Raw genomic sequence first — 19,558 nt, 5'->3', positions numbered from 1 at the left:
TCATCAGTTCTCACTCCGGAGGAGGGTACCATTTTTTCATCATGAGTCATTTGGAGTTGTCTTACATGACTATATTGATCAGAGTAGCCAAGACTTTCACAGTTGATCATTATTACAACTTTGCTTTTACTGTGTATGATGATTTCCCTGTAGACCAGGGGTCCTCAAACTAGGGTCCACGGGCCAGATGCGGCAGCTGAGGACAATTATCCCCCTCACCCAGGGCTATGAAGTTTCTTTATTTAAAGGCCTACAAAACAAAGTTTTTGTTTTTACTATAGTCCGGCCCTCCAAGAGTCTGAGGCACAGTGAACTGGACCCCTATTTTAAAAGTTTGAGAACCCCTGCATGTAGACCATATAGGACTTGCCATGTTTTGTTTTGTTTTGTTTTTCAAACCACCCTTCTTGTCATTTCTTATGGCACAATAGTACTTCCATTACAATCATATGGCACAACTTGTTCAGCTGTTCCACAATTGATAAGCACTCTTTCAATTTCCAATTCTTTGCCACCACAAAAAGAGCTTCTATAAATATTTTTGTAAGATAGGTTCTTTTCACTTTTCTTTGATCTCTTTGGAGTACAGACCTAGGAATGGTATTGCTAGTCTCTTTTAAAAAGGAGTTGATGTCCTTTGAGCATAGTTCCAAATTGTTCTCCAGAATGGTTGGAATAGTTCACAATTCTATCAATAGTGCATTAGTGTCCCTGTTTCTCTTCTCCTTTCAAATATTAGAAAGGTGTGAAGTGTTACCTCAGAATTGTTTTAATTTATGTTTGTCTAATGGCAATTCATCTTCTGAAAACTTCCTGTTTCATATCTTTCGACCACTTAACAATTAGGGGATGGCTCTTATTTTTTATCCATTTGACTCTGTTCCCTATATATCTGAAAAAAATATGATCTTTACCAGAGGAAGATTCTATAAGAAAATTTTTTGATATTACTTCCTTGTCTATGGCATCTATCAGTAAAATATAGTTTCTCTGATTCCTTTTAAAAAATTGGTTCTGTTTTTGCTTTGTATGTCATAATTGCTTACCCCTGCCTTTTTTATTTCACCTGAAGCATAACAAATTCTGCCCTAGTCCTTAATTTTAACTCTGTTTGTATCTTCCTATCTCAAGTGTGTCTCTTATAAACAACATATTTTGGGGTACTGGTTTCTAATACATTCTGCTATTTTATGGGTGAGCTCATTCCATTACCATTCACAGTTATGATTATTGACGATATGTTTCCTTCCATCTTGTTTTCTTCTGTTCCTTCTTCTCTCTCTTTTATCTTGTCCCTCTTCAAAAATCTATTTGGCTTCTAACCACTGCCTCTTTTCATTTTTGCCCTCCCTTTTATCATCTCCCTGCTGCTTCTGTCTCTTATTCCCTTCCCCTCTTATGTCCCTGTTAAGTAATATAGATTTCTATACCTGAGTGTGTTTATATATTCTTCCCTCTTTGAACCAATTTCAGTGAGAGTGAGACTCAAGTTTTGCTTGCCACTCTCTCATTTTCCCCTTTACTAAAAAAAAAAAAAAATCTTTCTTGCATGCCTCTTCTATGTGAGAAAATTTTTCCCATTCTGCTTCTCCCTTCCTTCTTCTCCTCTCCTTTCCTCTTTCTTATCTCTTCATTTTTTTTATATTATCTCAATATAATTGATTCATACTCATGTCTCCATCAATGTAGATTTCTTCTAACAACCCTACTCATGATAAAGTTCGTAGGAGTTATATATATTATCTTCTCATATAGGAATATAAAGTTTAACTTTATTGAATCCCTTATGATTTCTCTTTTGTGTGTACCTTTTTAATCCTTTCTTAAGTCTTGTGTTTAAATGTCAGATTTTTATTCAGCTCTGGTTCTTTCTTCAGGAATTCTTGAAAGTCCTCTAGTTGAATTAAATATCCTTTTTGCCCCCTGAAGTTTTGCTGGATAGGTATTATTGGTTGTAATCTTAGCTGCTTTGTCTTTTGTAATATCATATTCCAAATCCTCCAGTCATTTAATGTAGAAACTGCTAAATCTTGTGTAATTTTGACTGTGGCTCCATAATATTTGAATTGCTTCTTTTTGGCCATTTTTGTTTTTTTGGTTTTTTTCTTTTTTTATTATAGCTTTTTATTTACAAGATATATGCATAGGTAATTTTTCAGCATTGACAGTTGCAAATTCTTTTGTTCCATCTTTTTCCCTCCTTCTCCCCACCCCTTCCCCCAGATGGCAGGTTGACCAATACATGTTAAATATGTTAAAGTATAAGTTAAATACAATAAATGTATACATGTTCAAACAGTTAATTTGCTGTATAAAAAAAAGTCGGACTTTGAAATAATGTACAATTAGCCTGTGATGGAAATCAAAAATGCAGGTGGACAAAAATAGACAGATTGGGAATTCTATGTAGTGGTTCATAGTCATCTCCCAGAGTTCTTTCACTGGGTGTAGCTGATTCAGTTTATTATTGCTCTATTGGAACTGATTTGGTTCATCTTCATTGTTGAAGAGGGCCACGTCCATCAGAATTGATCATGTAAGTCTCTCCAGGCCTTTCTGAAATCATCCTGCTGGTCATTTCTTACAAAACAATACTATTCCATAATATTTAAAAACACAATTTATTCAGCCATTCTCCAATTGATGGGCATCCACTCAGTTTCCAGTTTCTGGAAGGGCTACCACAGAGAAAGCATTTAATAAACATTCTTGCACATACAGGTCCCTTTCCCTTCTTTAAGATGTCTTTGGGATATAATCCCAGTAGAAACACTGCTGGGTCAAAGGGTATGCACAGTTTAATAACTTTTTGAGCATAGTTCCAAATTGCTCTTCAGAATGGCTGGATGTATTCACAATTCCACCAACAATGTATCAGTGTCCCTATTTTCCCACATCCCCTCCAACATTCCGCATTATCTTTCCCTGTCATTCTAGCCAATTTGACAGGTGTGTAGTGCTATTTCAGATTTCTCTGAATAATAATGACTTGGAGCATCTTTTGTTATGGCTAGAAATAGTTTCAATTTCTTTGTATGAGAATTGTCCATATCCTTTGACCTTTTATCAATTGGAGAATGGCTTGATTTCTTATAGAGTCAATTCTCTATATATTTTGGAAATGTGTCCTTTATCAGAACCTTTGACTGTAAAAATGTTTTCTCAGTTTATTGCTTCCTTTCTAATCTTGTCTGCATTAGTTTTTGTTTGTACAAAAACTTTTTAATTTGATATAATCAGATTTTTCTATTTTATGGTCAATAATGATCTCTAGTTCTTCTTTGGTCATAAATTCCTTCCTCTTCCACAGCCAATTTATTTATAATCTCATTCTTTATGCCTAAGTCATGAACTCATTTTGACCTTATTTTGGTGTACAGTGTTAAGTGTGGGTCAATACCTAGTTTCTGCCATACTAATTTCCAATTTTCCTATCATTTTTTGTCAAACAGTGAGTTCTTATCCCAAAAGCTTGGGTCTTTGGGTTTATCAAACACTAGATTATTAAAGTTATTGACTGTTTTGTCCTTTGAACCTAACCTATTCCACTGATCAACTAGTCTATTTCTTAGCTAATACCAAATGTTTTTGGTAACTGCTGCTGTATAATATAATTTCAGATCTAGTACAGCTATTTTTGGGCATTTTTGAATAGCTTCTTTTGCAATATTTTCTCCTTGATCTGAGAGATCTCTAGAATGTGCCTATAATATTCCTGGAAATTTTCATTTGTCAGTCTTTTTTAAAAGGAGTTTATCAGTATACCAGTATATTCTTTCTATTTCTATTTTGCCTGCTGGATCTAAGATATTGGGGGTCAATATTCCCTTATAATTTCTTGAAATATGACATCTAGGCTCTTTTTTGTTTTGTGGTTTTCAAGTAGTTCTTGATCTATTTTCCAAGTCAGTTGAACTTTATTTTTCATTCTTTTGTTTTGTTTCTTGAAGTCTCCTGGAATCATTAATTTCCATTTGCCAATGTTAATTTTAAGAAATTATTTTCTTTAGTAAGTTTTTGTATCTCCTTTTCCATTTGACTGATTCTGCTTTTTAAGGAATGCTATTCTTCAATGAATTTTTGAACCCCCTTTTCCATTTGGCCTATTCTGCTTTTTATTCTTTGTCCTGAAACTTTGATCCAGAAGTACTTATGGGCAAATAGAGTTGCAAATCAGCACTAGTTGTAACCAGTGTGAGCAAAGAGTCCCCTATAATTTATTTTTGAGCAGTTGTCTGACCCCTTTACCATCTCTTGGCTGAGAACTCCTGAAGATACTATTATTGCTATTATAGTTCCCTCCAAAGCCCACCACAGACTATGCTGAGCTCTGAACCAAGCTCCATCCCTAGTGTCACATACCTATCTCCTAAGTATTCTTTGACTGGAAAAGTGTCTCACTATAATATTTTGTTGACTATGCCATCCCAAAATTTGATTTGAAGACTTTTTAAAAGTTGTTTGGAGGATAACCTTGGGAGAGTTCATTTGGATTGCTACCTGTACTCACCATCTCAACTCTACAGCCTTGAAGAGTTATCTTGGGAAAGAGGAATAAGGCTTGTTTTCCCTGATCTGAGAAAAAAGAATTAAGTGTGATGCAAGGAAATTGAAGAAGATGATTTTAACTCATTATAAGAAAAAAAATCAGAGATGTCCAAAAAAGGACTGGGTTGTATTAGGAAGTCTTCTCTCTTATCACTGAAAATTTTCAAGAATGGCTGAATATTCACTGCTGAGAAAGTTCTAGGGGAAATATTTTCCTTGAATATAGTTTTGGCTTAAATCATATTAAAATTTCCTTTAAACTCTACAATTCTGGAGGTTTAAAGCATCATAGGTAGCCAGGAAATATAGGCACTAGATATAGGCATACTTTTTTTTTCTTTTTGTGTAACTTTTCTTTTCTTTTTTTCAGTTAACAGATTTTTTTTCCCTCTACCTCTCACTTCCAACTTCCCATTCTCAGGGGGGGTGAAAGTGGAAACATAGTAAATATATATGATCAAATAAAAATATTCCAGAAAAATTCCCATATTGACAGTGTCCAAATACACACACACACACACACACACACACACACACACACACGTATATAACTCTGCATCTTGAGTCCATTGGCTCTCCATTAGGAAAAACATCCTCATTGGTCCTCTAGAATTGTGGTTTATTCACTGAACTGTTCAGAGATTTTGTCTTTCAGAATTTTTTGTCTTTTCAATGTTGTTATTTTGACATTTGTTCTTTTCCCTTCATTTTAAACCAATTCATATAGGTCTTCTCAGGTTTCTCTGAAACCACTGGGACTTACACACTTAATAGCTTTGTAACTGGGAAAATCACTTATTTCTCTTTGCCTCTGTTTCCTCATCTATAAAATTAGGGTAATAATAGTACTTACTTCACAGGGTTGTTGTGAGACATTAAAAATAAAAATTAATTATTTGTAAAAAGTATTTGGCAAAAAGTCTGGCACGTGGTAGGTGCTACATAAATACTCCTTTTCTCCTTTCTATCTTCTTCATAATTTCTTTTTTAAATGTTTTTATTTGCTTCATTAAATATTTTCTAATTACATGTAAAAAAATTTTAACATTCTTTTTTTGATTTAAAGTTCCAAATTCTCTTCTTTACTGCTCCTTGCCCCCTACTTTGAAAAAGCAATCAATTATACAATGAAGTAATATAAAACATTTCCATATTAACCATGTTACAAAAAGCAAAAAACAAAAGTACATACACACACAGACAAAAAATGCTTCATCAGTACTCAGAGTTCCTAATTTCTCTCTCTGAAGGTGGAAGTATTTTTCATCATGAGTCCTTGGGTATTGTCTTGGATCTTTGTCCTGATTATAGGTAGCTGAATCTTTCACAGTTGATTGTAGTTATAATATTGCTGTTACTGTGTACATTGTTCATCTATTTCTGCTCATTTCACTTTGCATTAGTTCATATAAATCGTCTTAGGTGGTCAGAAAACATTCTGCTAATTGTTTCTTACAGCAGAGCTTCTTGAACTTTTTCCTCTTGCAGCCCCTTTTTACCTGAGAAATTTTTGCGTGCTTGGTCTTGAATCTGAGCTGAGGGATTTGGTGTAGCATCCATGCATGCACAGTGCAATGTTTGCTTGTGTGTTCAGAACCGAGGCTGCAGGGAAATTGTGTGATGCAATACAGGCAAGCAGTGCAGAAACACCTCAGACCCATTACGCAGTTGATTTTGAATTGGTTTTTGGTCAGTGCATTCAGAAATCTTTTATTGTTATCAGATTTTTCACAACCCTCACATTTAGTTATTCAAGCCCATATGGAGCCACAACCCACAATTTAAAAAGCTTGGTCTTATACCACAATTATATATCACAACTTTAGCCATTCACTAGGTAAGTCATTATTTCTTATGCCACAATAATATTCCCTCATAGTCCATGATTTTTCACTCATTCCCAAGTGATGCATACCCCTTCATCCTCCACAAAAAAAGAACTTTTGGGGGAACTTTTTCCTCTTTCTTCCATCTCTTTAGTGAATAGGCAGTATAGAGCTTTTCTAAGAAAATTAGTGATCATAGGACTGTAGGTCCTGGAGAAAAGTGGTTAGTCCAAACCCGTCATTTTATACATGAGGAAACTGAGGCTCAGGTGAGTTGAGTGACTTGCACAAAATCACATGAATAATAACATCTGACAGAATTTGAATCCATGTCTTTTGACTCCAGAGGCAGTGTTCTTTCTACCATGTTTAGCTGAGTAGAGTAGAGTAAGCTCCTTCTTAGGACTGAGGACACCTAAGCATATTTTCCTTCCTCTGACACTCTTAATAAAGAAGATTTATATAAGTGAAGTTTATGCTTTGGCAGACTCACATTCCTGCCATTTTCTACTATATTTATAGTTTAAAAAAAAACCTTTTTCTGCATCTGATGGAATATTAAGATGAAACTAGATAGCAGAAGTTTAAAATAAATAACTAAGAGACTGAGTGTTGGTAAAGATTCTTTTGTATTTATTTGGTATTTTTATTAACTAATGAGACTTTTTATTTCATAGACTATTAAGATGAAGCCAGGTAGCAGAAATAAAATAAAATTAAAAACTAAGAGTTTTTTGTTGGTAAAAATTCTTTTGTGTTTATTTTGTATTTTTATTAACCAATGAAGACTTTTATTTGGTAGAGTATTAAGATGAAGCCAGATAGCAGAAATTTTAAAAAAAACAAAAACCCAACAACAACTAAGAGACTGGGTGTTGGTAAAAATTAGTTTGTATTTATTTGGCGTTTTTATTAACTAATGAGGATGAGGACTTTTTTTCATGGTGTTTTTTAATTGTTTCTATGTCCAGCCAAACCTTCTGTACCTATGGTGTCTGGCCCCCAGGAGAGAGTAAACGTTGAGCACTTGGAGAATTTCACCTGCAATTCAACCGGCTTCTCTCCCAAAACTATCACCCTGAAATGGTTTAAAAATGGGAATGAGATCCCTGCCCGACGGATCAAGGTTTTCCCCGAGGGGGATAGTGTCTCCTACAACATTACCAGCGATGTGCAGGTGAAACTAGAAGCTAGCGACGTCCACTCCGAGGTCATCTGTGAAGTGAATCACAGCACGCTGCAAACTCCTCTTCGAGGAACAAAGAATTTGTCAGACATTATCCGAGGTAGGTGAACCCTGGCAGGGCACATTCCCTACTTCCTACCCTGTGTTCCCTCAGTGGCTCTGGGTCCTAGGCCCAAGAAGAGGGACTATCTTCTCCCCCTTTGTATATCTCCAACTCTTAGCAGTGTCTGATACAGAGTAAGCATTTAAAAAATGTTCATTCACTGTCTAACTTGACTCAGAATTGCCTCAGAAGGCTGACCCTTAATTATTAACCATGAAGCCCAAATATAACCTTCCGATGTACCTTTATTCCTTCATAACATCCCTGCTCTTGCTTCCTATAAATAATGGAGATAGTAACAGCTCCTAATCCACTGAGAATTCATAGGACAGTCCTCTCATTGTGAAGGTGCAAGTATTAATGATTCCCATTTTACAGATAGGGAAACTGAAAGTTCAGAAATTGGAAGTGATTTCCTGAGGGTCTCTCACCTCCTAAGCTCAAATTCAGATCTTCTGATGTCAAAACACCCTCGAGTTGCTTCCCGACTCAACAGTGGATGATGGAGTGTTCTTGGCAGCCCCAGGTGAGACATATGCCAGCAAGGCCTCTGCCTCCCAGTGCCAGGAAGGAGGAGGACCAGGAGAAAGAGAAGGCGTCAGAACACTGGGGTCAAGGCCTGTTACTGGCCAACTATTTGACCGTGGGCAAGATATTAAAACTTTCTGATACTATTCCACATCAGTAAAATGGGGTATAATAATACTTGCACTACCTGAGCTATGATGGAAAAGGTGATGTATAAACCATAAAGCCCTAGGGAAATATGAGCCATTATTATTGTTGGGTTGCAATATTGAAGGAAGACTCATTTATTAAGTTTTACTGTTTGCCAAACTTCTGTGCTAAGCTCGGGAGGAGGGGGTGGTCCACAAATACAAAAGCAAAGTAGAGCCCCTGCCCTCTGGTTACAAATGGCTCACACAGCCACAGAGTGAGAGAGATAATTAGGTTTGGAGCATTATGGGGGAGTTTGGGGGGACCAAGTCGAATTGCTTAGGACTGCAGAACTGACTGTCCCTCATTCCTGGAATGCTCATCTCCAGTGCTCTGATTACTAATCTCCTTGGCTTCTTTTAAGTCCCAGCTACAATCCCACCTCCTACAGGAAGCCTTTGCCCACCCCCCTTAGTTATGCTGCTTTCCCTCTGTTTATTAGTTCTGTATTTAGCTTGTTTTCTGCATACTTGTTTGCTTGTTGCTTTGATCGTACGCTCCTTGAGGGCAGAGACCACTTTTTTCTATCCCTAGAGTTAAGTACATTGTCTGGCACATAGCAGACACTTGATAAATGTTTATTGATTGATTGGACTGGAAAGAGGTGGGATTTGGGACAGTGAGTCTGATGCTCTGTATGGTGATTCATGAGGAAATGGCTACAGGGTAGGATTTCCAGAGATGAGAGTTGCAACTACCTGGCAATCTGGCGGCTGCTGAGAATGAGGGGAAAGACAAGCGCAGGCATTTATAAAGCTCCTACTGTGTGCACTGTGCTAAACACTTGAAATATTATCTCATTTAATCCTCACAGCAATGCTGTTAGACAGGTGTTATAATGATCCCATTTTATAGTTGGGGGAAATGAAGCAAACAGACTTGTCCAGGGTTATACAGTAAATATGTAAGGCTAGACTTGAACTCATCTCCCTGTCTCCAGGCCAGTGCTTTCTCCATTGTAACTCCTAGGTGCCTCAAGCCCGCACCAAGGATTATAGATCAAGAGAAAATCCCAGTCATGAGGCTCATGAGAGGAAAGAGTCACCTTAGTGAGGTCTGGCAGACCGCAGATTCCACTGACCACCCAGAGTTTCCAATGAGATACATCACTCGGGGCAATGGCCAGCTACACTCATCGTCTTCCTTGCTGCTTTACAGGGAAGATAACTCTTAAAGGTCTTAGAGACACAGAGGGTGAGCTCTGTCTTTATGAAGGTCACTGACTCTAAGATCCTTGTGAGAAAGGCAGGTCGGCCTGAGACAGAGACAGAGGCAGAAGTGTGGAGGGAGGGCCTACCTGTGCTTGGGGGCCGTGTTGCGTACTAGGTCCTGCCTGACTCGCTGGGACCCCCATTGGGGATGGGGGGGTCCCCCGTTCAGTGGCAAAGACACTGAAATAGTTTTCCATCTCCTCCAGCTCATTTTACAGATGAGTAAAATGAGGAAAATAAAGCTAATTAGGTGACTTGCCCAGGGCCCTATAGCTGGAAAGTGTCTAAAACCAGATTTGCACTCAGGAAGACGAGTCTTCCCAACTCCATCCATTGCCTGCCTTTTTCTGTCTAGCTGCTAATTTCTTTTTTTTTTTAATTTTTATTTAATAATTACTTTATATTGACAGAATCCATGCCAGGGTAATTTTTTTTTTTACAACATTATCCTTTGCACTCGTTTCTTTTCCGATTTTTTTCCCCTCCCTCCCTCCACCCCCTCCCCTAGATGGCAAGCAGTCCTTTATATGTTGGATATGTTGCAGTATATCCTAGATACAATATATGTTTGCAGAACCGAACAGTTCTCTTGTTGCACAGGGAGAATTGGATTCAGAAGGTATAAATAACCCGGGAAGAAAAACAAAAATGCAGATAGTTCACATTCGTTTCCCAGTGTTCTTTCTTTGGGTGTAGCTGCTTTTGTCCGTCATTTATCAATTGAAACTCAGTTAGGTCTCTTTGTCAAAGAAATCCACTTCCATCAAAATATGTCCTCATACAATATCGTTGTCGAAGTATATAATGATCTCTTGGTTCTACTCATTTCACTTAGCATCAGTTCATGTAAGTCTCTCCAAGCCTCTCTGTATTCATCCTGCTGGTCATTTCTTACAGAACAATAATATTCCATAACATTCATATACCACAATTTACCCAGCCATTCTCCAATTGATGGGCATCCACTCAGTTTCCAGTTTCTAGCCACTACAAATAGGGCTGTCTAGCTGCTAATTTCATGTTATATGGAGGTTCCTACAAAGGCAAGAAAACAGACTTGGTCTATAAGCATAAGAATGCTTATACTGTATGCTGCCCAGAGATAGCTGGGTCGTGCAGTGGATAGTGTTGGACCTTGCGTCAGGAAAACCTGATTTCCATTTGGCCTCAGATGCTAGTAATTGGGTAACTCTGGACAAGTCAATTATCTTCTCTCTGCCTCATACAAGTGCTTTGATATAAAATGGCATACAAATACTAGCTATTATTATTGTATGACGTGTCCAGGTTGTTCCGTGTCCCTGATTTCCTTGCTTTCCCAGGCCATCACCCCTACTTGGGCTTGATCCTTTCCCTCTTCTTTCCCTTTCACAACACCTTCAGTTAACCAATTCAGCCTGACACTGTCATTGATCTTTGAAACCTCTGTCCCACTGTCCTGTCACTGTCTAGCTTTTTTCAAACCCCAGCCTGTATTTCTCCCCCACCTGCTACCTTTTCTCCCCCCCTCCACCCCTGTGCTCCTGAGCACCTCTGGAAGACATTGCACCACGGGGCTGTGTGGACCCTGAGTGTTACCCAGTCTCCACTTGGCACTCACTGCTGCTGATCGATTCTTTTCCTATTTCCTGCCTCCATTGGACTCCCTCTTCTTCTTCATTTTCCCTCTACTTTAACCTCCCTGTTCCCACTAATCAGAGGACTTTATTTCATGCTTCAGTTAAAAAAAAAAAATGAAGTCATCCTTCATGCACTTACACTCATCTCCAATTCCACACTTCAGTTCCTCTTAGCATTGACTTTCCTCTGTTCTTGGAGGACAAGTTGGCTCTTCTCTCTGCAACCAGCAAATTTTCTTCTTGTATTCTTGATCCCATCCCCTGCTGCCTCCTTCGGGTGCTTGCCCCTTTGATCATTCCCTCTTCTTCCTGAATTTTCAATCTCTTCTTCCCCACTGATTCTCTCCCTGCTGGCTTCAAACATGCTCAAATCCTTCCCATTCTTAAAAAAAAAACTCCTGCACTTGACCTTACCATCCCCTCAGGCTGTCATCCCATATCTCTCCTTCCTTTCATAGTCTGTAACCTTTCACAGCCAAACTCTTAGGGAAAAAGCCTTCTCACTGCTTTCAGTTTCTCTCCCAGCTCTCACTTGGTAGCAAAGTCCCACTATCAGCTTTTCTCAGGCACTTATTCCACCCCTTCCTGTTCCAACCTCAGCCCCAAATTGCAACTGTTCTCTCCAGCGATCTCTGTATCCCACGGCATTTTCTTAGTCCTCTCTGCTGTACTTGACCCTGTCAGCCACACCCCTCCAGACACTTCTGAGTTTTGGGGCTCTCTTCCCACATGTCAGACCAGACTTTTTATTCTCCTTCACAGGTTCAGCTACATCTTACCATCTGTGCCTGGGTGTATCACAGGGCTAACCTCTTCCATCCCTAGAGTATCTTTTAGTGATATTGTCTACTAACATAAATTCAATTATCATCCACACATAAAGGTCTCTAAAATCTACACATTCAACTGTCATCTCTCCCAGAAGCTCTGGTCTTAAATCTCCAACTGCCTTCTTAACATTTCTCCCTACGTGGCCTCCCACAGTATCTCGAATGCACCATGTCTGCAATAGAACTCATCTTTCCTCCTGCTGCTATCTCCTCCCCTAATTTTGTTGTTCCTATGGAGGGTACCCCCATTCTCCCAGACACTTAAGAGTCTCCTTGAATCTTAATCCCTCCTTGCCTACACTATGCAGTGCATTCCCCTCACTAACCTCCATTATGTCAAGGCTTACCAATGCCATCTTCAAATCTCACATTTGTCCCCTTCTCTCTTCCAGCACTTAGCATGGTACCCAACACATAGTAGGTACTTAATAAATGTTTATTAGCTAACTATTCTGTCTATTCATATTTGTAATCGGAGTTCAAAATCCCATCATCTCTCATCCTATCTTTGGCACTGGATTCCCAAATTGCTTCCCTCTTTCTGTTTTTCCCCTTTCCCATCCATCCTCCAAAAATAATATTCCTATAGCACAGGTCTAGCCATAAGAAGATTCTATTGCCTACATCTAATATATTGCATATCACACACACACATACACATACATCTCAGCATAAGAAACTTCTGTGTTTGGCATTTTAAGATCTTCCCAATCTAGCACCACCCAAACTTTTCCAATAGATTGCTTATTACACTTACTCTTGCAATCTTTGCTCCAGACAAACTGGGATCTTTTGCTCCATACCCAATATTTCATCTTCTACTTTTTTGCTGCCTTTCATCACTGGATTAATTTTGTAGATAGCCTATATTTACTTATCTGGGACTATATTGTAGTCCCTTGTAGAAAGTAAACTCTTAGATAGTGGAGACTGTCTCACTTTTGTATTTATAGTCAAAGCAACTAGTATAGCGTTCAATGTATAATAGGGGCTTATTTAAAAGCATTCTGGTTGATTGATTAAATGCCTGAGAAGCCTGAGAAGACTCTCATCTCAAGGTACACATGTCTCCAAAAACTCTCTGGTCACATTTGACCCCTTCTACCAAACAGCCAACTTTCTATAGACAGACACAAAGTGACTAATAACCTATTATTCTAAGTACGGAGCACCTGCTTCCTTAAGCTTTTCTATGATTTGTATCTTCAAGGGTGTCTGAGATCTGCTTGTTCTCAGTTTTTTTTGGTACAGTTTGGTACAGTTTGGTACAGTTTCTGTACCAAGGGTTCCCTTCCTGAGCACATATGTAGCATAAGCCGCATGTTCAAGAGCCATTCAGGTCAGTCAGCAGCCCTGACAGAGCTGACCAGCTTCTGATCGAACCTCACATTTGCTGTGGCTATCCTGAAGATAAGAAGAAAGGGACATAAGTGGCCATGTCACAGACTAACCCATGTTTTCCCTGAGTCACTGACTTTATTGTATTCCTAGATCAGTTCCCTGTGAGCATGAGCTGTGTTTGTTTCCTTAAGTCTTACAGTTCCTGGTATAGTCCTAGAAAAGGAGGTTCTTTCCTTCTCTCTTCATCCCTGAGGAAGAAATTCTCCTTAGCCATAAATCCTTATCTCCTGTGTTGGTGCTGAGGAAAGCACATCCTAGGAGCCAGGACAAGAAACTTAATCTCTCACGTACCCGAAAATCCAGTCCTTGAATCCCACTTTGAGAAATGTGTCATACACCCCAAGAAAAGCAGCCCAAAAGAAAAAGCCTTGAACTTTGAGAAGGAAAGGGGCCAGTCTGGGAGGGGAATAGACTCCGTATTTGGTGGTTGTCAGTCGATTGAAAGCAACAAACATTTGCAGCAGATCACATGTAGGACACAGCTTGTGTGCTGGGGATACTGCCCTCAAGGAGCTTACAGTCTAATGGGAGAACTCCTGATGCGGGAGACTCCCCAGGAAAGCCTAGGGATACCTGCAGCCAGGTGAGGCTCCATGGCAGCCCAGGGGACAGGAGAGGGATGGACCTGCGCTTGGTTAACCTAAAAGCTTTGCCTTTTCTTCTAGTTGTACCTAAAGTGAACATTTCTTCTCAACCACTTTCCTTGAACGGCACCAATGTCACCTGTCAGGTGAAGAATTTCTACCCCCAAAATGTGAGTGTCATCTGGCTAGAGAATGGCACCGAGCTTGAGAAAGGCAAGACCTCTGAGCCCACAAAGAACAAAGACGGCACCTACAGCCTCAACATCTCACTCCTGGTCAACACATCCGGACAAAAGGAAGCCCAGGAGATCACCTGCCAGGTGCTGCACGACTCCCAGCTTCCCATCAATGCCAGTAAAACGTTCAGAGCCCCAGCCCCTTCTGGGACCATGGACAAAAAGGAGTCAGGTAAGTTCTTCTCTACTGTGCTGAGGAGACCGGGCTCTCTTGCTCGATTTGGGCTCATTCCCATGGGTCCATCCAGACCTGCCGGGCCCGATCTGACCAAGGAGGGTAGCCAGGTGGCACTGTGATCACATCTCACATGATACAAAGTCTTGTTCATTCATAAAGCTCCTTCCAACCTGTTGTTCCATCGTTATCACCCTGCCCTGTGATGGGGCACTAGCCAAGAAGTCACTTGTCCAAGGTAACCCCGCTAAGAAGCAATAGGACCTGGAATAAAATCTGGGCTTTGGATTCCTTGTCCAGGGTTCATTCCACTATTCCAAGATGTCAGCTATCCAGGTGCGTTGGGTAGAGCTCCGGATTATAACTTGAAAAATTGTTAAGTCCTTAACACAGCACCTGGCACATAGTAGGCACTTAATAAATGCTTTGTTTTTCCCTTCCTTTTTTTGGATAGGAAATAGGATTTAACTGTATCCTTGTTAAAGGTCCATCATAATTGTTTTTACCACAGTTTTAATACTTAACTTATCACCGAGAATCAAACCATCATGTCACATGCTTCTGTTTGGTAACATAAGGCAGTTAGATGGTTCAGTGAATAGAGTGCCACACTTGGAGTCATTAATACTTGAATTCAGATTCAGCCTTAGACACTTATTAGTTGTGTAACTGAGGGCAAATCAGTTTACCTCTGTTTCCCTTATGTAAAATGAAGATAATAATAGTACCTATTTCCCAAGGTTGTTATGAAGATCAAATAAGAATATTTTTTAAATGTTTAGAACAGTGCCTGACACATAGTAGGTGCTATATAAATGTTAGCTATTATTATTTTCATGATATTGTTATGCCTTTGAAAGAACATAGCATTATAGCTTCATAACGACTCATAATAGTAGCATCCTCTTTTTGCATTCATTTTTAGGATCACACAAAAAATGAACACAATTACAAAATAGTTTTTACACAAATAAAGACTGATCCAAACAATTAAAGAAATATTTATTAATTTTGGATAGGCTAGGCCAATATAATAAAATGACAGTTCTCTCTAAATTAATTTACTTATTTAGTGCTATAACCAATCAAACTACCAAAGAATTATTTCATAAGTCATAAAAATAATAACAAAAATACATCTGGAAGAACAAAAGATCAAAAATATCAAGGGAATCAATTAAAAAATGTAAAGGAAGGCAGGCTAACCATACTAGATTTCAAACTATAATACAAAATGTTAATTATTAAAACAATCTGATACTGGCTAAGAAACACAGTGGTTAATCAGTGGAATAATAAATTAGGTATACATTATATAGAAGCAAATGACCTTAGTAGCCTAGTGTTTGATAAACTCAGACAGCCAAGTTATTGGGGCAAGAACTCACTATTTTATCAAAACTGCTGAGGAAACTGGAAGGTAGTCTGGCAGGAAGTAGGCATCGATCAGTATCTCACACCGTATACCAAAATAAGATCAAAATAGGCACATGTTTTAGATATAAAATATATCATAAGAAAACTAATGAATTATTTAAAATTCTACCTGTCAGATCTATGTATAAAAGAGGATTTTATGACCAAACGAGATAGGAGGATCATGGAAGATTAACTGAATAATTTTGATTATATGAAATTAAAAAGACTTTGTACAAACAAAATCAGTGCAGCCAAGATGAGAAAGAAAGCAGGAAATTCAGGTGGGGTAGAGGCAAGTTTAAATAAGTTTCTTAAGAACTTCTTCTGAATTGATAATTGGTCAAAAGATTTGAATAGGCAGTTTTGAGAGAAAGAAACCAAAGCAGTCACAATGCAGACACACACAAAATGCCCTAAAACACTAATAACTGGAGAAATGCAAATTAAAACAACTCTGCAGTACCACTTCACAGCTGTCAGATTGCTAACATGACAGAAAAGGAAAATGACAAATGCTAGAGGGGATATAGGAAAATAAGGACACTAATATATTATTGGTAGAATTGTGACTTGATCCAATCATTTTGGAGAGTAATTTGGAACTATGCCCAAAAAGCTATAAAACTGTGCATACTTATCTGTATCTCAAAGAGATCAAAGAAAAATGAAAAAGACATATTTGTACCAAAAAATCTTTATAGCAGCTCTTTTTGTGGAATTAGCATGGAATTAGAAATTCAGGGGATATCCATAATTTTGGAAATGACTGACCAAGTTGTGGTGTATGTTGTAATGAAATACTATCATACTATAAACAATATTGAATAGGCTGATTTTAGAGAAATCTGGGCAAAGTTATATGAACTGATGCAAAGTGAAGTGAACAGAACATTGTATATAATAGCAATTATTATACTATGTTCACCTATGAATGACTTAACTATTCTGATTAATACAATGATTCAAGACAATTTCAAAGCACTTATGATGAGAGAACCAGTTAACTCAATGGAAATTGAAGCATCTTTTTTATTTTATTTTTCATGCTTTTTACATAGCTAATATGGAAATATGTTTTTACATAACCTCACATTTATAATGAGTTTCATATTATTTGCCTCTTTAACTATAGGAGAGCAACTGGAGAGAGGGAGAGAATTTGGAACTCAGAATTTTAAAATGAACATTTTAAAAAAGGAAAGAACCACACATAAAAATATAGGATAATAGATTTTGAGCATTAATCCAATCCCCTTCATTTTATAGATGAGGATCCCAAAGTTCACACTTTGTCAGAGTCCCAGAAGCAGAATTGGAACTCAGGTTTTCCTGGCTCCAAGTCCAAAACTCTATCCACTAGACTACATATTCTTAAGATTTCAGGTTATCCATCCTTATTTGCTCAGAATCCCTTCGAGGATTGAGAAGGAGAGGGAAGGGGGCAGCAGTGTACATGTATATGTGGAAAGAGAATCGTTTAAATTGTGGAACTAGAAGAAACTTTAGAACATAGAACATTAGAAGTTGAAAGAACCTTAGGTTCCTGATCTAATTCTATTATTTTGCTTATTGGAAAACTGAGCTCCACTTCGGGGAAGGATTTGCCCAAGATAATATAGAAAGTTAGTAGCATCACAAAAACACTTCTGAGTTTTAGTCTTTTACCACGATAATAGAAAGAGCTGGGAATATTGCAACTTTTTTCAGAGAAACTTGTTACAAAACTTTAATTTCCCCAGGCAATTGTTTCTCTTTTAATCCCATTATACTCATATACTATAATTTGTTTAGCCACTCTCAAGAAGGTGGGCATTTCTTTAGTATCCAGTTTGGGGCTACTGTGAAAAGAACAAGCACACAAAAAAATCAGGTTCTGTAATATACATTAGATACAAAACAAAACAAAACAAAAAACCCAGACCCTATTCTCAGGAAGCTTAAATTATCCTTTATCTGGAGTGCAAATATTAATTCCCTTAAGAGATCTTAGTCAATCAACAAGCATTTACCAAGTGCCTGCTGTGTGCCAGTTATTGCAGCTTATATGCAGCTTACATTCTAATGGGGGAAGGCAGCAAGTAGATATATAAATATATGCAGTATAAAAAACATAAAAACAGACAAAACAGAATACAAGAGAGTCTGAGAGAGAGCGCACGCAGTAACTATAAAATGGAGATAATGATACCTCCCAGAGTTGTTGTGAGGATCATATGAGATAATGTTTATAAAGCACAGGGCCTGGCACATAATAGGCAAACTAGAGATGCTAGCTATTATTATCATTTCCATTGTGTTGTTAACTCTGTGAAGGCAGGGACCATCTTTTGCTTCTTTTTGTGTCCCTAGCACTTGGCACAGTGCCCGGCACAAAATAGGTACTGACTGACCGGACTGACAGTTGGGGGGAATCAAAAAATGTTTCATGCAGTAAATGCTGTTTGAGCTTCCTTACAGGAAGAGGGAGATTCTTTGGCACATGTTGATCAGCTCTCACCAAAGCATGGAGAGGAGACGGTGTATTATGTGTGAGGAACAGAGGAATCCAGGTTGGCTATTTTGAAGAATGGAGAAAAGAGAGTATGTTTCAGGGAGGTTAAAGAAATAGGTTGGGTTATGTTGTGAAAGACTTTAAGAGCTAAACAGAAGACTTTCTATTCTACCCTAGAGGCAACAGGAAGCCATTGGAATTGATTAAATTGGGAAGTGACACAATCATATCTGTGCTTAAGGAAAATTAGTCTGGCAACAATATTGGGGAAAGAGTACCAAGAGCTTTGAGGTAGGAAAATACATTAAGAGGCAACTATAATAATGTAAGCAAGAGAGGATAAGGCTCACTGTACATGGAGAGAAAGAGTCAAAGATGTGGAAGGGAAAGGGGCAGGATTTGGTAACATTGGGACTTAGGGGGTGAGGATCTGAGCCACTGGGAGAACAAAGGAATCTGAGACACAAGTAAGAAAGTTCAGAAGGGGGGAAGGATGAAGGGATTGAGTTTAGGTTGAATTTTAAATATCTGGGGGAAGAGGCAAGGTAGCAAATAGATACAGTACCAGCTCTCGAGTTAGGAGATCCTGTGTTAAATCCAGCCTCATACTTATTGGCTGTGTGACCTTGGGCAGGTTACTTAATTCTGGTTGCCTGGGAGAGAAAAAGATGTCTCTGGGATATCCAATTTAAATGTCTGGTAGGCAATTGGTGATATTGTGCCAAAGCTCAGAGGAGAGACTGGGTTTGGAGAAAGAGGTAGAGATGGATATGAAATCCAAGATGGAGATAGAGAGAGAGGTAATATATGTCATTGGTATAGTTGGTAGTTAAACTTGGACACAAATAAAGTTACTGATAGAGAATATAGAGAGAAAAGAGAGGACTGAGAAGAAAATCTTGAGGAACACTTAGAGTTAAGAGGTATGTAGAATATGGATGATAAGCTAGAAAAAGAAAATGAGAGGGAATGATCAGAGACAGATAGCAGAACTTCTTTCCTGAAATTACCCAGAAAGCAGAAATATGAAGAAGGAAATGGCAAACCACTCCCGTATCTTTGCTAAGAAAACCCCTAAAAGGGTCATGAAGAATTAGATAAAACTGAACAACAAAAAAGAATTTAGTGACAGTTTTCCAAAGATGGGGGTCAGACTTGGGCATACTGAAAGCAATAGGGAAAGAAGTGGTATATAAAGACAGGTTGAAATTG

At 38.4% G+C, this 19,558-nt stretch overlaps 1 protein-coding gene across 5 annotated transcripts in view; it reads left to right on the top strand.

Moving 5' to 3' along the window:
* Positions 1 to 19,558, top strand: part of LOC127550789 (tyrosine-protein phosphatase non-receptor type substrate 1-like) — a 76,290-nt gene that overhangs the window by 40,637 nt on the left and 16,095 nt on the right. For all 5 annotated transcript variants that reach the window (XM_051979970.1, XM_051979972.1, XM_051979969.1 and 2 more), the window contains 2 exons: positions 7,346 to 7,660; positions 14,107 to 14,433. In XM_051979970.1, the coding sequence (XP_051835930.1) occupies positions 7,346 to 7,660; positions 14,107 to 14,433 (642 nt within the window). The remainder of the gene's footprint in view (positions 1 to 7,345; positions 7,661 to 14,106; positions 14,434 to 19,558) is intronic.

This window comes from Antechinus flavipes, chromosome 2 (assembly GCF_016432865.1).
Source record: "Antechinus flavipes isolate AdamAnt ecotype Samford, QLD, Australia chromosome 2, AdamAnt_v2, whole genome shotgun sequence".
Classification (NCBI taxonomy): domain Eukaryota; kingdom Metazoa; phylum Chordata; class Mammalia; order Dasyuromorphia; family Dasyuridae; genus Antechinus; species Antechinus flavipes.
This window is presented reverse-complemented; position numbering and strand designations above follow the sequence as displayed.